The 20519-nt window shown below is 39.4% G+C and overlaps 1 protein-coding gene across 1 annotated transcript in view; it reads right to left on the reverse strand.

Annotated features, from left to right (window-relative positions):
* The window catches only part of DCP1A (decapping mRNA 1A), a 56315-nt gene that overhangs the window by 4068 nt on the left and 31728 nt on the right, over positions 1 to 20519 (reverse strand). Inside the window, exons 5-7 of the mRNA XM_007957936.2 lie at positions 16551 to 16689; positions 11330 to 11434; positions 886 to 1644 (exon numbers count right to left, since the gene is read on the reverse strand). Coding sequence (XP_007956127.1) covers positions 886 to 1644; positions 11330 to 11434; positions 16551 to 16689 — 1003 coding nt within the window. The remainder of the gene's footprint in view (positions 1 to 885; positions 1645 to 11329; positions 11435 to 16550; positions 16690 to 20519) is intronic.

The following is a 20519-nucleotide window of genomic DNA, read 5'->3' on the forward strand; positions in this document are numbered from 1 at the left end:
TAAAATGTTAAGATTGGAGATTATTATTATAAAAGGGCAAGAGACTAAAATCCCAAAAGACAACCCAATGCTATCACAGAACAAAAGGTTCTACCCCTTTTGGTTGTATAGTCTTGCACTAGTCACTTAAACTGATTTCATTTTCTCACCTGTAAACTCACAGACCTTAGGAAATTATTGTGCAGGACAATCTTCTCCTTCAACCCCCACACCCAATCTATTGCTGTCCCACTGATCATTCATCTTAACAAATCCACCTGTCCACTGTCCCCAACTAAGGCCCTCATCAGCTCTAGCCTGGGTGACTGCCCTAGCTTCCTTCCTGATGGGCTGTCCTCTTCCCAACCCTTTCCTAGTAGGTTCACCTTTGCTCAATGCCCTTCAAAGACACCTCCCAGGGCTCTAAGAACAAAGCTCTAACTCACTGACACAATTTATGTCTTGCTCATCTCAGCTCCCCCAACTTTCTTTTCACAGTAGATATAGTCACACAATGGTTCTTTAAGTTCTTCAAATGCTTTTCACCTCTGGGCTTTGCATATGCTACTCTCCTTGCCTCACAGTCCCCTACCATCTCTAGGAAAAGTCTGGTTAACTTCTATGGTATATTCAGATCTTGGCTTGAACATCAATTTCTTTGGGAAGCTATATCTGGGATGCACCCCTAGCATGCCTGGCACAAAGCAGGCACCCAATGAGAGTACTGAGGAAGCTGGGAATGGAACAAAGCTTAGGATAATCTGGATCTGTGATCCTGTACCAAATGATGACTCAGGAAAGAGCAAAAACAAAAATACCAATCACCCTAAAATGTACACTCTGATCATGCCACCCAATTAGTTACCTCTCACCCCCAACCACTACTCCCCACCGTCCTGTTAGTACCTGAAGGGGAGGGAGCACCATGCTGTTCAGGGATGCCGAGACTGCTGCTCTGGCTGCTATGGTTTTCAGGGGAGGCTCTATGAAGCTTTCAGGTGTGGCCAATTGGCCAGCTGCTGGAGGAAAACTAGCTGCCATTGCACCTTTCCCAAGTGACTGTGCCTGTATTTGGTCATGCTGTGGCGTCAGCCTGAGTTTCTGGAGAAGATCCACGCTTGCAAGGGATGTACCAGCTGTGCTTGTTGCACTCAGTGGGGCCCTGAAGGAGCTCTGGTTGGCAATCAGACAGGTGTGGCTTAGCTCAGGGACTGGCTGATTGAGGAGTGGAGACCTCTGTCTAGGTGTGGTCTTCACTGCCTGCATCATGGTGCTGTTTCGAGGTAAGCTGGGGGGAACCTGTGCAGTAGGAGCTTCTGCTGGTAGAGTGGGACTGAGAACAGGGCTCATCGGGATCATGTAGCTTGGAGCATGCTTTTCATTGGACTGTGTGATGGAGGCAGGAGTGATCAACACTGGGGTGGTGACTTCAGGTTGGACTGAGTGGTGGGCAGCAGATTGAACAGCCAGGTTTTCTGACTGAGGGGTTCCTCCTGACTGCTCAAAGGAAAATGGTAGGAATGGGCTAGGATCCTTCTGGGGGGCATCTCCTGCCAGCCTCTCCATGTCCTCTGAATCAAGACCCATGACTGCTGGCTGTTCCTTTGGCAGAGAGGTTCCAAAGAGTTCTTCTACTGTTAGATGTTTGTGTCCAGATGGAGCGGACTGAAAAACAGATCAAACCACCCAATGAAAGGAATCTCTCAAAAACCGGTGTCACCAAATCTCTTTTCTATCAACTAAAATAGTCTGTAGAAACAAGGGCAGATGGAGTTTTAAAATAAACAGAGCAAACGAAAGATATACTGGGGGTTAAGGCTAGGTCTCCCTGAGTTGTGCATAGAAATCTGCAATAGTAAAATCCAAATTTTAGGGATTTCTGTGTCAGAGCTTATTTCCCCACCCCTGGCAGACATGTATAATGATAGTTCCTTATTACAGAGCTCACTGTACCTAACTGCCCCAATGTCAGTAACACATGTGGAAAAATGATACCCAAGAGGTCATTGGGACTAAATGCTCATCAAATGATCCTACCTTTAATTCACTACTCTTGATAAAAAGGCAACTCATTTTGAGGACTGGGTCCCCCCAAATGGTTAAAATAAAATTAAACATTATTTATGATAGCAAGTCACTCCCCCTGTCCCTAAATCACAGAATCCTTAAGAAAAAACAAGCACAATAATAATTTCCATCATTTAATAATATAAATTTTCAAAAAGCCTCAAAAACGTAAACTTACATATTTTAGTGAACTGGTTTGACACCAATTGACTATTCAAAGGAAAAATACACATGTTTTTCACTTGTGAGCTTTCCTGCATCTTCAAGCAGGGTTGCTGTATTCATTTAACTGAGTATTATCACAGAATTCCAGGTCCTGTTCTGACTGGGTCCAAGGGACATATCAGAGAGTAATGAAAAAAAACAAAACAAAACAAACAAAAAAAAAAACCCTGTACAAATTGGTACCATGCAGAGCTCACATTCCAGTGGAAGACAAACCTAAGTACTCTGAACACACAGGAAGCACCAACTTACAGTTTTATGCCAAAAATGTATGGACTTCTTAGTTGTTTAGATACATCTTTCCATGGGGAAAAAAATAATTTGCTGGAATTTGTAGGGCCTCAGGAAGTCTATAAATGCCCTAAAGTACATTGATCTGAAGTTTAATGGTAATAGTACCACAGCACAATCACATTTCTATAGGAAAACATACTCAGTTTTTTGTAGGCAAGTATCTGTTCATTCATTTGACAAATCTTTTTTTTTTAAATTGTGATTTGGGTGTAAATTTACAGAGCAAATTCACTTTCCATACAACAGTTCATATGCACTTTGTCTCATGACATTGACTACAATTTACTCCAATGTAACAGCTCCCCACACACTTCCTCCCAATAGTTACCTCTGCCCCGTGTCCATCCTTTCATGCACTCCTGCCCAGAGCTGTCTCCCTGTGCATAAACAGCTCTTCTTTCTCCTATGATTGATCTCTCCAAGAAGTGTATCTACCTCAGGTAAATGTTCAACTCATATGCCTGTCTTTTGTTTGGCTGGAAGCCACAGGTGTGGGTTCAATTACAGACCTCAAGGGGCAGCTAGGGGCCATAGTCTTAGGAGTTCCATCAGGCTCTATCAGACCAGCAAACCTAGTCCCCCCCTCTTTTTTTTCCCAAATGATTTTGAATTTCGTTCCACGTTGTTTTCTCTATCAGGATCTCCTACACAGAACCCCCTCTGAGTGGTTGACAGTGGTAGCTGGGCACCATCTAGTTCTTCTGGTCTCCTAGTCATATAGGCTGCAGATTGCATGGTGTACCAGTCGCTAGGACTCATTGTTTCCACGAATCTTTGGTTTTGTTTCTTCTTTGATCTGGATGAGGAGAGATCTATTGTTGCATCTAGATGGCTGCTTGCAAGCTTTTAAGATCCCAGTCGCTACTCACCAAAGTACGAGGTGGAACAATGTTTTGACTAGTATGTTATGCCAAATGAGCTTGATGCCCCCTGCGACTATGGTCTCGAGCCCACAGGTACAACTACTCGGACCCTCTGGGTAGCTGGCTGTGACCAAGAAGTGACTATAACCATGTCCCTTGTCAGCTCTACTATATACCTGGGAATTCAGATCATACAAATACACTTACAGGACCATTGTCTGCCAACCCTATACATGGTCTTGGGTACACTCCCCGCTTCACCTACTAGTTCAGCCTGTCCACTCATCTATCCACCCACATACCCATGTTTGCCTTCACTGACAATGTGGTACTGTATGTACAAAAGGGTTCATCTTTGTTGTCTGTACCTCCCATGTATCTCTCTCTGTTTTCCTCTTCCTCAATGCCACCATGTTGATCACTCGTATTTGGTACATTGCCCTTCTCTTCACCCAAATCAATACTTATCTCTACCTATCCCCCTTCCCTCCCACCCTTGGTAACCAATAAAGAAAATTTCCTTCCATAGGTAAACCTTTCCTTGACTTTTACAATAATGGACTAATAGAATATCTGTCCTTCTGTGATTGACTTCTTTCACTCAGCATAATGTCCTCCAAGTTCATCCACATTATGTGGTGTTTTGCAGATTCTATGTTATTCTTTAGTGTTGCATAGTATTCCATTGTGTGTATGTACCACAATTTGGTTATCCATTCTCAGTTGATGGACACCTAGGTTGTTTCCATCTTTTGGCTATTGCAAATAGTGCTGCGATGAACATGGGTGTGCGTATGTCTGTTCCTGTCATGGCTCTCACTTCTTTTAGGACATATACCTAGTAATGGAATGGCTGGATCAAATGGTATTTCTATTTCCAACTCTTTAAGGAATCGCCATACTGCTTTCCACAGTGGTTGTACCATTTGACAGTCCCACCAGCAGTGTATGAGAGTCTCAATCTCTCTGCATTCTCCCAGCATTTGTTATTTTGTGTCTTGTTGAACTTTGCTACTAGTGCTGGGGCAAGATGGTATCTCATTGTTGTTTTCATTTGCATCTCTCTAAGGGCTAATGATTGTGAGCCTTTCTTCATATGTTTGTTGGCCGCCTGAATATCCTCCTTGGTGAAATGTCTATTCATGTCTTCTGCCCATGTATTAACTGGATTATTTGTCCTTTTTGTTGTTGAGGTGTTGGAGTTTCCTATAAATTCTAGAGATAAGCATTTAACAAATCTTAAGTACCAGGTGGCAGGCACTGTCCTGTGATGGGTAGGGAAAGGAGGCACTGGGACTGGTAATAAGGACTCCTCTTGGGCAAAGTGGTAGGGCTCCATGGAAGGGAAGGAGTCACCCAGGGATGAGGACTTTAAACTGAGGGAAGGGATTAGGCAGGCTGGCTTGGGTAGCCACCTTGGGAACGGCTAGTACTTCCCTAGGGCTAAGTCTGAGAGGTTGTGGGGAAGAGGCGATGGAGGAAGAGAGAAGCACTGGCAAGAATGCAGAGTGTCTTGAGATACACTGTCTGGAGGGCAATGGGGATACATTCAGGGAATGACCCACTAGGCTTCATATTTCAGGATATGAACTCTGGTGGCCACATAAAGGACAGATTGAGGGGCGAGGCTAAAGCTATTATAGTCATCCAGTGGAGAAACAATGCAGTCTGGATAAGGCCCTGGCAGAAAAGAGGATGAGAAATGAAAGGTGAGGCTAAGGAGCTGGGGCTGACAGGTAGGGGAGGGGACACCCTGGTTTCTGGGTCCTGTGTGGTGGTGCCACTGCTTGAGCTGGCAATCCCAGGAGTGTCCTTAGGTTAACAGAGGGAGGAGAAAGGCAAGATTAGTACTTAAAAGGTATGAGGTCTCCATGGGACATGAACAAGGGCAACTTCTGAAACCTGCAGAAAGTGATCTGATTTGACAGTCACTGAAACACAACAGTGGTAAGAAAAGTCAAAAGACCAAAAGCACTCTCTCGGGAGATTATAGGGACAAGACAAGGATGGCAGGGACAGAGACTGTGCAACTTGGTAGATGTCACTCCCCTTCCTGAATCTCAGTTCCTCTCTGAAGTACAGAGGGTTGCTGGGAGGATTAAATGCACAAAACCCAGCATCTAAGAAGTGTTCGTCCTCTAAGGCAGGGGCTGCCATTCTCCTTTATTCCCTGATCATTGTTCTCCTTCCTGCCTGGGGTTGTGTGCCCAGGCTATGGCACTCCCACCCAGCATCATAGATCTACTAAGTACACAGTAGATGCACAACAATGTTCTCTCCCAAAGTACTCCCAAGAAGAGAAAGGCATGTAGGAGAGAGAGCACTCACCCATAGAGCAGTACCATTAAGGGGCAGGGATATGACATCCACTTTGTTGAGGAGAGGCTCATGTCAGATAACAGGGAAGAGGCTAGCATCAATGACTGAGGATGCAGGGAAGTTTGCATGTGAGGGATAGAGAGTCCAGGAAGTATTATTTTGTACTTTTGCTCTGGTGTGGGGACAGCATCATCTGCTAGGTAAGGGGGCAGGGCAGGTCTCAAGAGAAGGCAGGTGGAGTAATTGCTGTGCAGAAAGAGGCAGAAGCTCCTTTGGTTGTAATAAATTGTAACTTTGTATCAAACCATTTTACCCTAGTAAATGCTCAATATCAGAATTCTATTACTATTAAAAAGCTAATACATCTTGGCAAGTTAATATGACAAGAGGCTTTTAAGTCAATGAATTCCTGAATGGCAAATTTCGGCCTCCACTAATAATACTGTACTGAGACTAGTGAGACTGTCTTGTCATAATACTTTCTGGCACTTTAAGGTATTTTCCATATTCAGAATCTCACTTCAAATGTAAGGCAGTAATATTTAATTATAACTTGTCGATGTAAAAAAATGCAAGGTTTTATAATCCTATTTCATCCCATTTTTCATTCTGAAAAAACTATAGAGCTAGGGTCTAGAATTAAAGCTACATAGGTTCAACTCCTAGCTGTGTTACCTGGGAAAATTACATCATCTATTAGTTACCTCATTTGAAAAATGGGGAGAGTTATGGTAATTATCTCATAGGGCTATTGGTGAAAATTAAATTCCCAATATAATGTCTGGTTCCCAACAGGCATTCAATAAATGGAAACTAGCTATTAATGAAAGTTATTTTATGGACACCGTACAATAACCATCATGATAAATTTGTGTTTGGATACTTTTTGAAAGAGCACCAAATAATATCTGTTGGGATATTAAAAACTTATCAAATCCTTCTGGAATATCATACCCTCTTAATACAAAAGAGCAACAACAAAAACCATTTGATGGGATACCAAGGCAGTGCTATTTATATAAATTATCCTGTCATTCCTAGTGTGAGGAATCATCAAAGATACAGTCGTTTGTTAAAAGCTCACTACTGACCACTCAAAACCACTCAATGTAAATCAGCACAGATTATGAATTCTCACTTGGGGCAGAATTCTTGTTCTCTCTGTCCAGGCCATATGTAACTATAGTGAGGTGCACAGGTTTCACTTCCTGTGCTAAACTGTGACTTTTGTACTTTCAGATTCCTGGCATCATATATGTTTATTGTTGAGCTCAGAGACAATTCTTTAAAAAATATATATTATCTTTACAAAAAAAAAAAAAGGCCAAGACTATTTGCCACACACCCAAAAAAATATACCAGAAAACGGCACTAATTCATTAATTAACAAATTATGTGGTCCTCGATGAACACTGTTTTATACATATATGTGTACAAAAACATATACATCAACATTTAAACATATCTATTTTGAAAAAAAGACCATGATTGGGTTATTTTGCAGAAACTTAACATGTCTTTTCCAGGTAAGAAATATCATTTTTATGTTGAAGGAAAAGAAGCAAGCTAACAACAGGATGTAGACAAGCCTCACTAATCAATACACCTGAGGCTTCAAGATCCAGCTGGCAATTTTTACTTGCACAGTGGAACATAAACTTTGAACAATAAAATTTACCTGCATTTACATTGCAAATGTTTTCACATTTACATAAAAAATTATGACTATTCAGTGATTTCAAATTAAAAAATAAGGATGAATGGTAGAACCTTCACTCTACAAGAAGCAAAATGTTTCCAGATTTCTCCATGTTGCCTCTGTACAACTTCTGCCAAGCTAGGAACAGAATGTCAGACTTTCCCTGGAATAGGAAGTGTGGTACACCATTAGGCTTTCAGAGGTTGCCTCATGTAAGGAATAAATGAAGTTTAAACAGCAACAACAGTTACCACAGACAGAGTGCTCACTACATGAGAGGCCCTGTGTTTTATAGGCATTACTCTCTTAATCTGCCAGGACAGACACAATCATTACTGCCATTTTATAGATGCTGCTGAAATACAGCAACAGAACCAGACACCAACCAGTGTGGTCCGGCAATGCAGTCCAATTCTCAATCATTATGTCACCAGACTGAGATGTCAATTAAGCAGATTAGTCTATCTAACCACCTGGGTGGTAATACTGACCTCTGGAAAACAGAAGTGTAGCTCAGGCTTGAATAAGAAAGAAGTGGCTTTAGGTCAAAATGCAGCAACTTTTGGAGATACCTAACTGCAGAACTATAGTCACAAAAGCCTGAGTGAGCAGAGCATGCATCTCCACACAAGCCCCTGTAAGGTTTTCAGATAATTGTCTATGTTTGAAATGACCCTCCTTACACTTCTTATCTATGGCAGGAAGAACAAATGCATTCCTTCTGTAGCTGGATTTAAAATTTTTTTCCCCATGGATTCACCTTCCATAATCCACAGAAAAGATGAAACTTTATTCTTTCCTCATGTGTGAATACGCTTAAAGTCTGAATTCTGAATTTTGTTAACACCTCATTTAAATCAAGCGTTAGACTGACCATTCTCCTCAGGAAATGGAAATCACAGGGAGCAATGATATATAAACAAAAAAAAAAAGACCCAAAACCACCACCATCAAGTCAATTCTAACTCATAGCAACCCTACAGGCCAGAGTGGAACTGCCACATAGGGTTTCCAAGGCTATATAATCTTTATGGAAGCAGACTGCCTCATCTTTCTTCCATGGCTGATAGTTTCAAACTGCTGACCTTTTGGTTAGCAGCTGATGCTTTAACCACTGTACCACCAGAGCTCCTAAGAATATATATAAACAACAACAACAAAAAAACAACTCACCCAAACCCAGTGCCACCGAGTCGATTCCGACTCATAGCAACCCCCACTGGGTTTCTAAGGCGGTGTAATCTTTATGTAAGTAGAGTGCCTCATCCTCCTTCCATGGAATGGCTTGTGGGTTTGAACTGCCAACCTTATGATTAGCAATCAAATGCCTTTGGCACTGTACCACCAGAGCTCTAAAATAATAATAAACCTCTCCCCACCAAGGAAACAATCCCACAGGGAATTTTAACAAACTGAAATGGGAGTTTATTAATATTAAGCCTTCACAGTGTATTTGCTTTCCAACACTAGATGGCAGCATTATTAAACAAATGTAGTATCTGCGTGTAGGGGCCAATTGTGGATTTGAGCTAATTTTACCAATCACACTGGCTTCTGACAATATCCAGATTTCGGAATTTCATAAAATTTTATCACTTTGGACTGAAAAGTACAATTTTAAAAGTACTTAATAATAATGAAGGAATTAGTAATAACAACTATATTACCAGCACCGTTTGCATCAGAGGGTTGACATCCTTGAGTACTCACTTCAAATTCTGTGTGTCCACAGATCCACCACTGGTGCTTTTGCTGAAAAACTGAGCACCTACTGTTGATCAGCTCATCTTTCACTCATCTTTTAATGGACAGTGGTTATGATACTTAAGGCTTTTTTTTCTTTCTTTTCCTTTCTGGTCCATTTCTTCATATACCTCATTTCAGCAGCACAAGGATCCTAACTCCATGATTTGGCAAGGGACAGGGGAAGTGACTCATGATTCAGAAAGACAAAGTGACTGGGCCAATGAACACCCACAGCTGATTAACCAGCCCAGAAGGAACCTAGTACCCTGCTCTTAAAAAAAAAAAAAAAAACTTTTTAAAATTACATTTTACACAGCATCACTTTATGCTTGACCTTCAGGACCCTAAATCCAATTACAGTAAAAATGGAACATAGGAATACCATATACAAAATCTGGTTAAAATTATAATTTAAGTACCTAAAAACATAATAGATACATTGCTGGTGGGAATGTAAAATGGTACAGCCATGTTTGGAAAAGTCTGGCATTTTCTTATTAAACTAAACATGCAACTATCACACATTTAACTCAGCAATTACACTCCTGGGCATTTATCCCAGAGAAGTTGAAATTCATGTTCACACAACAACTTATACGTGAATGTTCACAGGAGCTTTATCCATTGTGGCCCAAACCTGGAAACAACCCAGATGGCCTTCAACAGGTAAATGGTTAAATAAACAGTGGCATATCCATATCATGCAATATTACTCAGCAATAAATGATATAGTAATAACTTGAATGAATCTCTAGGAATTTTGCTGAGTGGAGAAAGGCAATCCTGAAAGGTTATTTATTATATGAGTCTACTCACATAGTTAATTCTTGAAATGATAAAATGACAGAACAGGAGAATAGATTAGTGATTTCCAGGGGTTAAGGACACAAGGGGGAGCAGGGAGGGTATGAGAGGGAAGTCAGTGTGATTATAAAAGGGCAACAATCCTTGTTGTGATGGAACTCTCTATTACTTGACTGTGGTGGTGGATATATGAACCTATACATGTGACAAAGTTGAACAGGACTAAATATACATACACACATAACATGCACAAGGTAAAACTTAAGAAATCTAAACAAGATTTAGTAGGCTGAATCAATATCCTGATTGTGATATTATACTATATTTTGCAAGGTGTTAACAAAGAGGAAAGGAGTATAGCATATTTGTAATCTCTCTGTATTATTTCTTATAATTGCATGTATAAATCTGCATTTATCTCAAAATAAAAAATTTAGTTAGAAAATGGTGAGTTTTACTTGACTGTGAAAAATTCCTGTTCATTTACCAGGCCATCAGTTATAAAGGGAGTTCATTCATTCAATAAATGTTTATAATGCTAGAAGCTGAAGATGCAGCAATGAGCAAGGCACACAAAAATGCCTGCCCCATGGAGCTTACATTCGGGTGGAGGGGACCACAAACCAGTCAGTTGGTTATTATGGCTTAAGGAAAAAATGAAGCAGAGTAGGAGGGTGGGTGGGTTGTTATTTTAAATAGGGTGTTCTGAGAAGTTCTCACCTTTATGGAAGGCACTTGAGAATTGGAGGAGGAAAAAGAACAAGTTCTATGTAGGAGGAAAGTATTGCAGGCCAAGAGAACTGCAAGTGCAAAGACCTATCCTCAGGCAGAAGCACGTCCAGGATGTTTGAGGAACAGCGAGAAAGGCAATGAGGCTGGGGCTAAGTGAGCATGGCAGTGGTAAAAATGAGGCCAGAGACAGTGGAGTCATAGCAGGTGGGGGCCTCATCGGCCACTGCCAAGACATTGGCTTGTATTTCAGTGAGACAGGACACCACTGGAGGGCTTTACACAGAGAAATGTCACAATTTGACTTACATTTTACCAGGATTACTCTGACTACTGGGTTAAGAATAAGTAAGACAGTGGCAAGGGCAAAAGCTGGGAGACCAGATAGGAGAGGTTATGACAAAATCCAGATCAAAGACAGTTATGTGGACTAGGAGAAATGATCTGGGTGGATGTCATTATGCTATTCAATACATGTTGCTGAATGGATATACCACGTTAGGTGACAAATCAAACTTGTACTTCATTAAAATCTTTACAAAGTGTGACTTCTTTTGTTTTGCTGCTCTGCACAAAGCTAAGCTAGGTCTTTAGCTGTACAAACCTTCTCCTGTGACCCGGAAGGCATCTCTTCTAGAGTCTCTGTACTTCCCAGCTGAGTGCTTGGCTGTAACCCAGGGCTGGAGATATTTGAGTCGCCCATCTGATTCTTAAAAAAATTAAAAAAGCATTATCATGTGAAAAAGTTTGTTCTTTATTATTTGGCTAACAAAATAGCACTTGAGGCTATCTGAGATACTGTTTTAAAAAAACAAGCAAAAAAAAAAAAAAAAAAAATCAAAAATATTTTCAGACCCTCATGTATATAATAAATCTGAGCACTCTTAGACAACTGTGTTAGCAACAACTGTTATTTTTATCACCCTTTTAAGGAAAAACCAATGACATGATCATATATTCTTTTCTATTTCATCAAAATACAGAATAGTTAAGTGTTTTTTTTGGGGGTGCACAGTTCTATTTTTGTAATTACCACCACAATCAGGATACAAAACTGTTTTACTATCCCAAAAAGCTCCCTCATGCTGTCCTATTGTGGCCATGCTCCCCCAAACCCCCCGTGGAATTCCTGGCAACAAATGATCTGTTTGTTGTCACTGTGTATTCTCTAGCCTTTTGAGACTGGCTTCTTTCACTCAGCATAATCCCTTGAGTCACTTGAGTTGCTGTATGGTATTAATAGCTCATTCCTTTTTATTACTGAGTAGTATTTCACTCTTGGAATATATTAAAAGTTTGTTTAAGCATTCACCAGGTGCTATAAACATTTGTGCACAGACTTTTGTGTGGACAAAAGCATCATGTCTCTCGAATAAATTTATCTAAAAGTAGTACTCCTGGGTCATATGGTAAATATATTTTTATTTTTATAGTTTTACATTTTACAATTCGATCTCTGATCAATTTTGACTTAATTTTTGTGTGAGGTGTGACATTCAGGCTGAAGTTCTTTTATATGGGGCAGGCATATGGCCATCCACTTGTTCTAACCCCATTTGTTAAAATCATCATATATTCCTTGATATCATACTATAATGGTATGTGCTTAGCATAAAAGAAAGCGCTCAGGTGTTAAATGATAAATATGCTATTTTTCTACTACAGTAACATAGTCCTTAAATCCTTATGTTATCTCAGAATACCATTTACTCTGGGCTACCCATTTGAATACAGGTAAAATAGTCTGTGAAAGGTTATGAAATACTTTCATCTTCTAACACACGTCTTTGTGCAACATCACCATCAACCAGTATCATCACGTTATAGGAAATGCTTAGATTTAAAAAGTTTACAGAAACATAAACTAAAAAGTTCTTAAAAGAGAAGGGCCAAACATTTAGAAACATTTAAAAAGCTGGGAGTTTTCACATAAAAACTGAGACTTGTCATTTTTGGAGAGAAGCTGGAGGATCTAGCAACACCAGAACATTTGGTGATAAATGACTGTAGCTGGGCTGCAACTGGCCTTTTCCGACAGGGAAAAACCCTGGCCCATTTTACTAACTTCCATGATCTATCTGGCTCTTGGGGTATTTAAATTTACACTATTTAACTCAAACATAAGCTATGAGACTGGTACTTTAAATGATCTTAAGAAATTTTTATAGCTGTTACAGGGCCTTTCAAGTAATTTACCTTAAGAAAAAATTTACACTGTACATAAAAATTTAGCTACAAAGATATATTGCTGTGTTCATAACAGAAAGAATTAGGAAAACCTAAGGTATTATTTATGTAACTTAAGGAAGGCAAAATGATGTTAGTTAGTAACGTCATAATTCTTTTCATAAAAACTTTTCTTTCTCGCAAATGAGATTTCACACAGAGTCTCTGTGGGATAGATAAATTAAAAAAAAAAAAAAAAAAAAAGATAAATAGAAATGCTCCAATGGTCCCAAATCTGCCCCACTGGCAAACCACTCACACACACACCTCTGTAGAACACTAGGGATGATAATTTGAAAGCCAGTGATAGACATGAATAGTTGTCAATAAAAAGATACTGTTCTGTGGGAGAAAAAAAAAGTTATAAAAGAGTACTTTACTAAAACTAATATACACAAACATACTATACACACTGAGACATACTTATGCGTATTTTTAGAAGGACACAGATATTAGCAGTGATTATTTCTAGGTGGTAGAATTAGGTTTTTCTTTTTTTTTCCACTGTAATTTTTAAACATTAAAATTTTTATAATTAATATGCATAAGAAAAAGAATGGTTCCTATTTTGAGAAGAAAATGACAATGAAAGATCTGTGCTTTTTCTTCATTTTCTGCAATTAAACTAAAACTAAACCAAACCCCACTCAAGTCCAGAATTATATCCTGTGGCTAGAAGTAACTCAGAATGGGCCAACTGTTAAGGACACTAGTTTCAACCATCTTTCTTTACATTGAAAATACAGAAAGCTGGTTAAAACAAAATACAGGAGCTACGCATAAAATGCTCATTAGAGAGAGTAACTCCGGGATTAAATCCCCTCAATGAAGCCTAGCTTACACCTGTGCTGAGCCTCGACTCTGCCAACACCCCAAGTCTCTACCTAAGGCAAAGGGCCCACTGAACCATTCAATAGTCCAGGAGAGCCCATCCAAATACTAGGATATGGATTTGTGGGTCACTGCTAATGCTGGTTCCCATCTGGTTACAATTGCAGGAAGTACAGGTAAGAAAACAAAACTCTTGTTTAAGGACGTACTACCTATTCACAGCTTTCAAAAACAGAAAGAACACATTGTAAATCAATTACCAAAGATTCAATTAAACCCCAAAAGGTTTAGTTTTAACCTAACCATAGACAACATTTATTCTATACTGTTTAAGAATTTTCCTTACAACAGAAGTAACTGTGTTCTCTATAGTTTTAAACTTTGTAATGTTTACAGAATTAGAAATCATGTTAGAGAGTTTTAGATACCCACTTGACCCTAGAGTTCCTTTACAGTCTTTGTGTACAAAGACAAGTCTTTACTCTACAAAGACAAGTCTTTACTCTACTCTCGTCTGTACTTTCGTGGCTCAATTCAAAGCCTGAGAAGTAAGCCAGTTGATTTCCTGGTGAGTGTGCACACAGAGTGCTCTAACACACCTACAGTTTCTGCCATTACTTGGAATGGGTGACAGAACTCTGGACTTAAGTCATCAGTTATCGGGACAAAGAAAAACCTCTATGACTGCTAACCAGAAGGCTGGCGGTTCAAACCCACCAGCCACTCCTCGGAAGGAAGGTTGGGCAATCTACTTCCGTAGTGATAACGCCTCGGAAACCCAAGGAGGGGTCACTATGAGTTGGGTCCGACTTGACAGCAAATAACAACAACAACAACTATAAAAATGGAACAAGGTATTTATGTAAAAAAAGCTCAGATCTCATTAAAGGCATGAGGGAATCTGGTGAAGATGAGGTAACCAAGAAGTTCAGAAAATGATTTTTGAAACTTATATTCCATTGCCAAAGAATCAATAAATTCTTTACAGAGATGACTGATTTTCCTATATTTAATTTTCAAAGATATATATGACCATTTATTTTAAGTTAAAGGAAACTACCTTCCAGAGTGCTTTTTCCAGTTATGTTCCCTAAATTCTAGATTTTAACTCTAGTTAATGAGCAATGCACAAAAGACGGTCCTGAGGTCAAATGAATCTGAGAACCAGTGTTCCATTTTATTTGCCGTGGGACTGCTCAGTCCTGAGCATCATAAACCCAGGGAAAGCCAAGTAAACAACATTTCCCAAACTCATATGATCAAAGAACCTTTTTGCAAGGATCACCTGCTAACAACCTTGGCTAGTGTTTTAATAAAACTGTTTGAGAAACATGGTCCTTAAGATAGTGCTTTTCCAAACCTTGCTCCTTGAACTTTTGGTGAGATGAATATTAAATAACCAGTGAAAGAAAAGCATTTGATCCAATGTTAGATAAAGGAGCTCTGGTGGCATAGTGGTTAAAACATTCTGCTGCTAACCAACAGGTTGGGGGTTCAAGCCCATCAGCTGCTCCATGGGAGAAAGATGAGGCAGTCTGCTTCTGTGAGGATTTACAGCCTTGGAAATCCTATGTGGGCAGTTCTACTCTCTCCTATAGGGTCACTATGAGTCGGAATCTGTAGATTTCTGATTTCTAATTCTGTAAACACTGCAAAGTTTAAAACTATAGAAAACACAGTTACTTCTGTTATAAGGAAAATTCTTGCACAATATGGAATAAATGTTGTCCATGGTGCCTCGGAAACCCAAGGGGGGGTTGCTGTGTCGACGGCACATAATAACAACAACTACATGGTTAGGTTACAATATGGAATAAATGTTGTCCATGGTGCCTCGGAAACCCAAGGGGGGGTTGCTGTGTCGATGGCACATAATAACAACAACTACATGGTTAGGTTAAAACATTTTGGGGTTTAGCGGAATCTTTGATAATTTATTTACAATGTGTTCTTTCTGTTTTTGAAAGCAGTGAGTCTGATTTTGGTTTACAGCAAAGGATAAGGTGACAATTATAATTCTGCTGCAACAAAGTACAGCAGTGGAAACCTTTAGGTTCACTCCAGTGAACCATGGCACTTTGAGGTACTGATGTCACATGAAAGCCATAGAAGTTCCAAAGCCAAAAGGTTTTGAAAACCAGTATCTGAGTGCCTAGCCTACAGAAGACAATTCATAAACACATGCTGAGTAAATTAACTGAAGTATCAAATCTTACATCTTGTCCACATTTTGGAAGAATGTTATTAGTTATAAGATAAAAGGCAACAGAAAAGAAAGAACAGAATTTGAGAAAAGTCTCTCATTTTGGTAAAGTTCTACATGATGTTTAAGGTAGATTGTGCATCTACCACCAATTAGAGACCAAAAACATCCCTTTTAGTATGAAGGAGTGCAAATTATCAGAACATTTTACAAAGACAAAGATACCTACACAGATTCCTAAGCCCACTGACTATTTTAACAGAGACTGCAGAGGTGAAAAGGCGTGAAGTTTTTCTAGTGCTACCTGGAGCAGGCTAATTCTAGCACTCCAAAACCATTTTCCCCCATAGTAAACTGTAAAGAGCATGCCCTTTCCTGTCAAAATCAAGTACTCTGAGATAAGCTGATTTCTTTCCTTATCTTTTAAGGTTAAAACTATAACATAAGCTTCTTTCTGAACAAATTACTTCTGCTGGCCCTGAAGGTGTCTTCCCCAGCCCATGAGTCCCCCACAAGCCTCCTCATCCCCTATGGTCCTTCCTGGTCAGCACCCAGAGAGCCTCACCCTCTCGTACTCGTCCTTGGCTCTGCTCAGCATCTCCAGGATGTCGATGGGCCTGTGGTCACTACAGCCGTTGGCCTGGCTGGGACTCTGCTTATCCCGAGCAGCTTGCTGGGACCGTCGTGTCTCCTCTTCTACCACACTAGAAGAGGAGAACCAGCTTTTAGAAAAGCCTCGTTAGACAAGATCTGACCCAAGAACTTTTTGATGAATCTTTCAAAGATATAATAAGAGTGTCACATAATGGCACTCTCTTGGCAATACAAAACACGGAGACTTGGTTCCTTATCCCAGCAATATATGACTTACCATTTCACCAGCTTGTTCACAACAGTGCCAAATAGTATTTTCATCGTTACACAGGCAGCAATATAGAACTCTTTCACATAATTGGCAGAAGCAGGTTAAAAACACTTTTCCCCTAGAAGTATCTTTTTTTTCCTCTAGAAGTATCTCAAAATCAGTCAAAGTAATTGAAATAAATTTGAAAAATGTCAATGTTATCAAGACATTGGCAGGCTGCAGAGCTAAACAACCCTCTGGGGAAAGTTTGTATTGATGTATTGATACTAGCCTGGTAAACAGAAAGCAGGCTTAGTTTCTTAGAAATGGAAGTCTTGGTGAATCTTCTAATGTTACTGATGGCACTACAAAAAAAAAAAAAGTTTTCTTCTCCTCAAAAATCACCAAGTAGGTAACTGAGCTCAGAGGTCTTCCAGGGGAATGCTCTTTATTTTGATTGATGCTGCTTAAGCTAATTTTTCACTTGAAAATGCATAAAGCAAGAAAAGTCAGATTGGGTTACAGAGTCTTCAAATCTACTTGTGGGGTTTAATTTTTAATATACCCAACTCTCCTCTATTCAAAAGTCTGAAGTGTTTATAGCAAAATATGAGGAACTAAAAGCTGGGTGGTGAGCACCAAAGATATATGTTATACACTTTTCTTCAAACTTGGAATCATTTGTATAATAAATTATAGATTTTAATAGGGCAAGTGATATATACATACATATATATATATACACACACACATACATATACACACACATAGCAGTGCCTAAGGCATCTGACTGCTAACCAGAAGGCTGGCAGGTCAAACCCACCAGTCACTCCTTGGAAGGAAGATTGGGCAATCTACTTCTGTAGTGATATCACCTCAGAAACCAAAGGAGGGGTTGCTATGAGTCATCCAACTCGATGGCAGTGAGTTTTTTTTTTTTAAAGTGTGTGTGTGTGTGTATACATATATACACACATACATGTATGTATGTGTGTGTACATACACACACACACATACATATAGCAAGAGAGATAGTAGACAGAGAATGCATTTAGCTTTCAGCCCTAACTGAAATGAATGGGTCTACCTGCCATGGGAGGAGCTCTGGTAGCATAGTGCCTAAGGCATTTGACTGCTAACCAGAAGGCTGGTGGTTCAAACCCACCAGCCACTCCTTGGAAGGAAGGTTGTGCAATCTACTTCCGTAGTGATACTGCCTTGGAAACCCAAGGAAGGGTGGCTATGAGTCAGGTCCGACTTGATGGCACATAACAACATCTGCCATGGGCTATTATGGGCACAGACAGAACTTGATACTTGTATTAACTGAGAACTTCCTAGACAGTGATGATGGCAGGCAATAAAACAATTCAGGAGCAGAAGGCTTGTTTTTGTGGAATAAGAGGACCAGGACAATAGGCCAACGTCAGTTCACTGCTTTAAAGCAGCCTATCCAAAACAGCCTACCTAAAGGGGGTGGTGGTACAACAGGCATAGATAGGTTAAGTTAAGCAATGTTAAACAAGTTTTACAGGAGTAACTATTCTGACATGCCTAACATGCTAGGGTATACTGTGATTCTCTGAGAAGGGTGGACTTGTAGATCTTCCCACATTTTGACGAAGAATCTTCCTCTGATGCAGGATTCCTGATTGGAAAATGCTGCTTTAGGGTATTATGTCATTTCTTTATTTAGATTATGGCAGTTCTTAATAAGATTATTACTTCTAAACTAATGTAGAACAACAGACACATGGTAGACTGAAAGATGACTGGAATGTTGTATGAAGTCAGATGAATCTGTATTCATAATGTTGTGTATTTTATATCCATAATGGAAGCCAACTCTTGGAAAAGAAATACTGCACTGTCTCAACTGTGAGACTTATTTCAAAGAAAAACAAGAGTGGAGGTATGTATCAGTTATTTCTCGATGGCAGAGAACAAACAATTTCAACTTCTTTTTTTGGTACTTTTTTGCATTTTCTACACTTGACATGCACTACTTTAAAACACACACACACGCACACAGAAGAGAACACTATTTTAAATGACTTGTTTATTTATCATTCAGTTGTAAGCCGCACCAGCCTGTATCCAACTTCATAAATGACTCCTGTCACAAAGCCAGTTTTCCATCTACTTCCTACCATGTTACCTGGTTGGTCATGGGGAAATTCAACTCTTCCCTGAACCAGGAATGGATATGAGCTCTTGGTTTAAAAGAACATTTCTCATATTCATCACTGTTTATACCTGTGGACAGGCCACTGTATAACCCTCACTGCTACTAAAAAACCAGAAGCTGTCAGGAGTAGTAGGTGGATGGGACTCTGGTTCAAGCATTATCAACAGTGACCCCACATCTCTTTGTTCCTCTCAAATACTCAATTGTGCCTCTGAGACTACCTGTTATATTAGGGATAATCTCATTTCCACGAGTTCTTCAAATTGTACAGTCTAAATGGGCAAATATTCAAAAAGGTTTTATTGTTAAAAGTTTTTGGCAGATGGATTCTTCTCTTTAGAAGAGTCAGTATCTTCTAACTTTAGTGAAACTCTGCCACTGCCTGTCACCCAAAGGATTTCCAAATTTAGAAATAGTACAGATCCAGAAGTTCTAGAAGCTCACTCACTCTCCTACACAACTTCTCTTTTTTCATAAGTATCTTTTAGAATAAACCAATTTTTTTACTTGGAGAATTTTTATTATATTGTAGTTTCCAAAATAGTGATAGGAAGAACTGAATTTGATAGGCATTGACAAGGCACATTTATTTAGAGGACAATATACCAGAGCGTTTTACCTGTAATTTTGGTTAGCAGAGGTAATATTCAGAAATGTGTAGTAAACACAGGTGGTATACAGGCAGATTTAGAGCAAAGAAAAGTAATAATAAAAAAATCTTTGGTGACCAGGCATTCATTTATTAGAGCTAATGTTAATATGTAAGGTATCCTCTTTGGTGCTAAATAGGCTAGAAACTTGGAAACTCGACCTACCAACAGTTTCATATGGGAATATTCTAATTACTTTTAAGATCTCCTTGTCAAACAAGCTAAAAATTGAAGCAAATGTTGCTCTTTCAGGCATTTCTAGTACAAGAGCCCTAAATGCTCTTCTTTCTCCTTCCTGCTTCCCATCATTTCTATTTCTTCATTTCATTTTTGGATTCAATACAATAGTTTCAGATAAGCCTTCAGCTGTCAGTTTCATTTACCATCTAAAGCATTAAAGGTATCACTTGACCTGATAGAGAAAAAAAGCTCAAATTCATTTTCTCTAAAAGCTTAAAAAGCCAGAATCTCCCAAACAGGACACAAAACTCTCAATTTCTGAGGGTTAGATATTTAAGAAAAATATTCTGGATCAGCAACAATCAACAAACCTGTATCTTTTCAGTAACACAAAGTAAGCTGTCTTCTCTGTCACTTTCAAAAGTATTAAAAAATGTGGTAATCCTTATCCTCTCCATACAAAATCAGAAAGTTTTAAGAATGAATGGGTTTGTTTAAAAGTTGTTTTATTTTTTTTAGAGAAAAGATATTCTAAAAACAAAGTGTGATTCTACCAATGAGACTACGGCCCCTAGTTTCCCGTCAGGTCTGGAATTGAACCCACTCCTGTGGCTTTCAGCCAAACAAAAGACAGGCATATGAGCTGAACATTTACATTAGGTCGATACACTC

This window comes from Orycteropus afer, unplaced genomic scaffold (assembly GCF_000298275.1).
Source record: "Orycteropus afer afer isolate SDZICR_OR568_19922 unplaced genomic scaffold, OryAfe1.0 scaffold00824, whole genome shotgun sequence".
NCBI lineage: Eukaryota > Metazoa > Chordata > Mammalia > Tubulidentata > Orycteropodidae > Orycteropus > Orycteropus afer.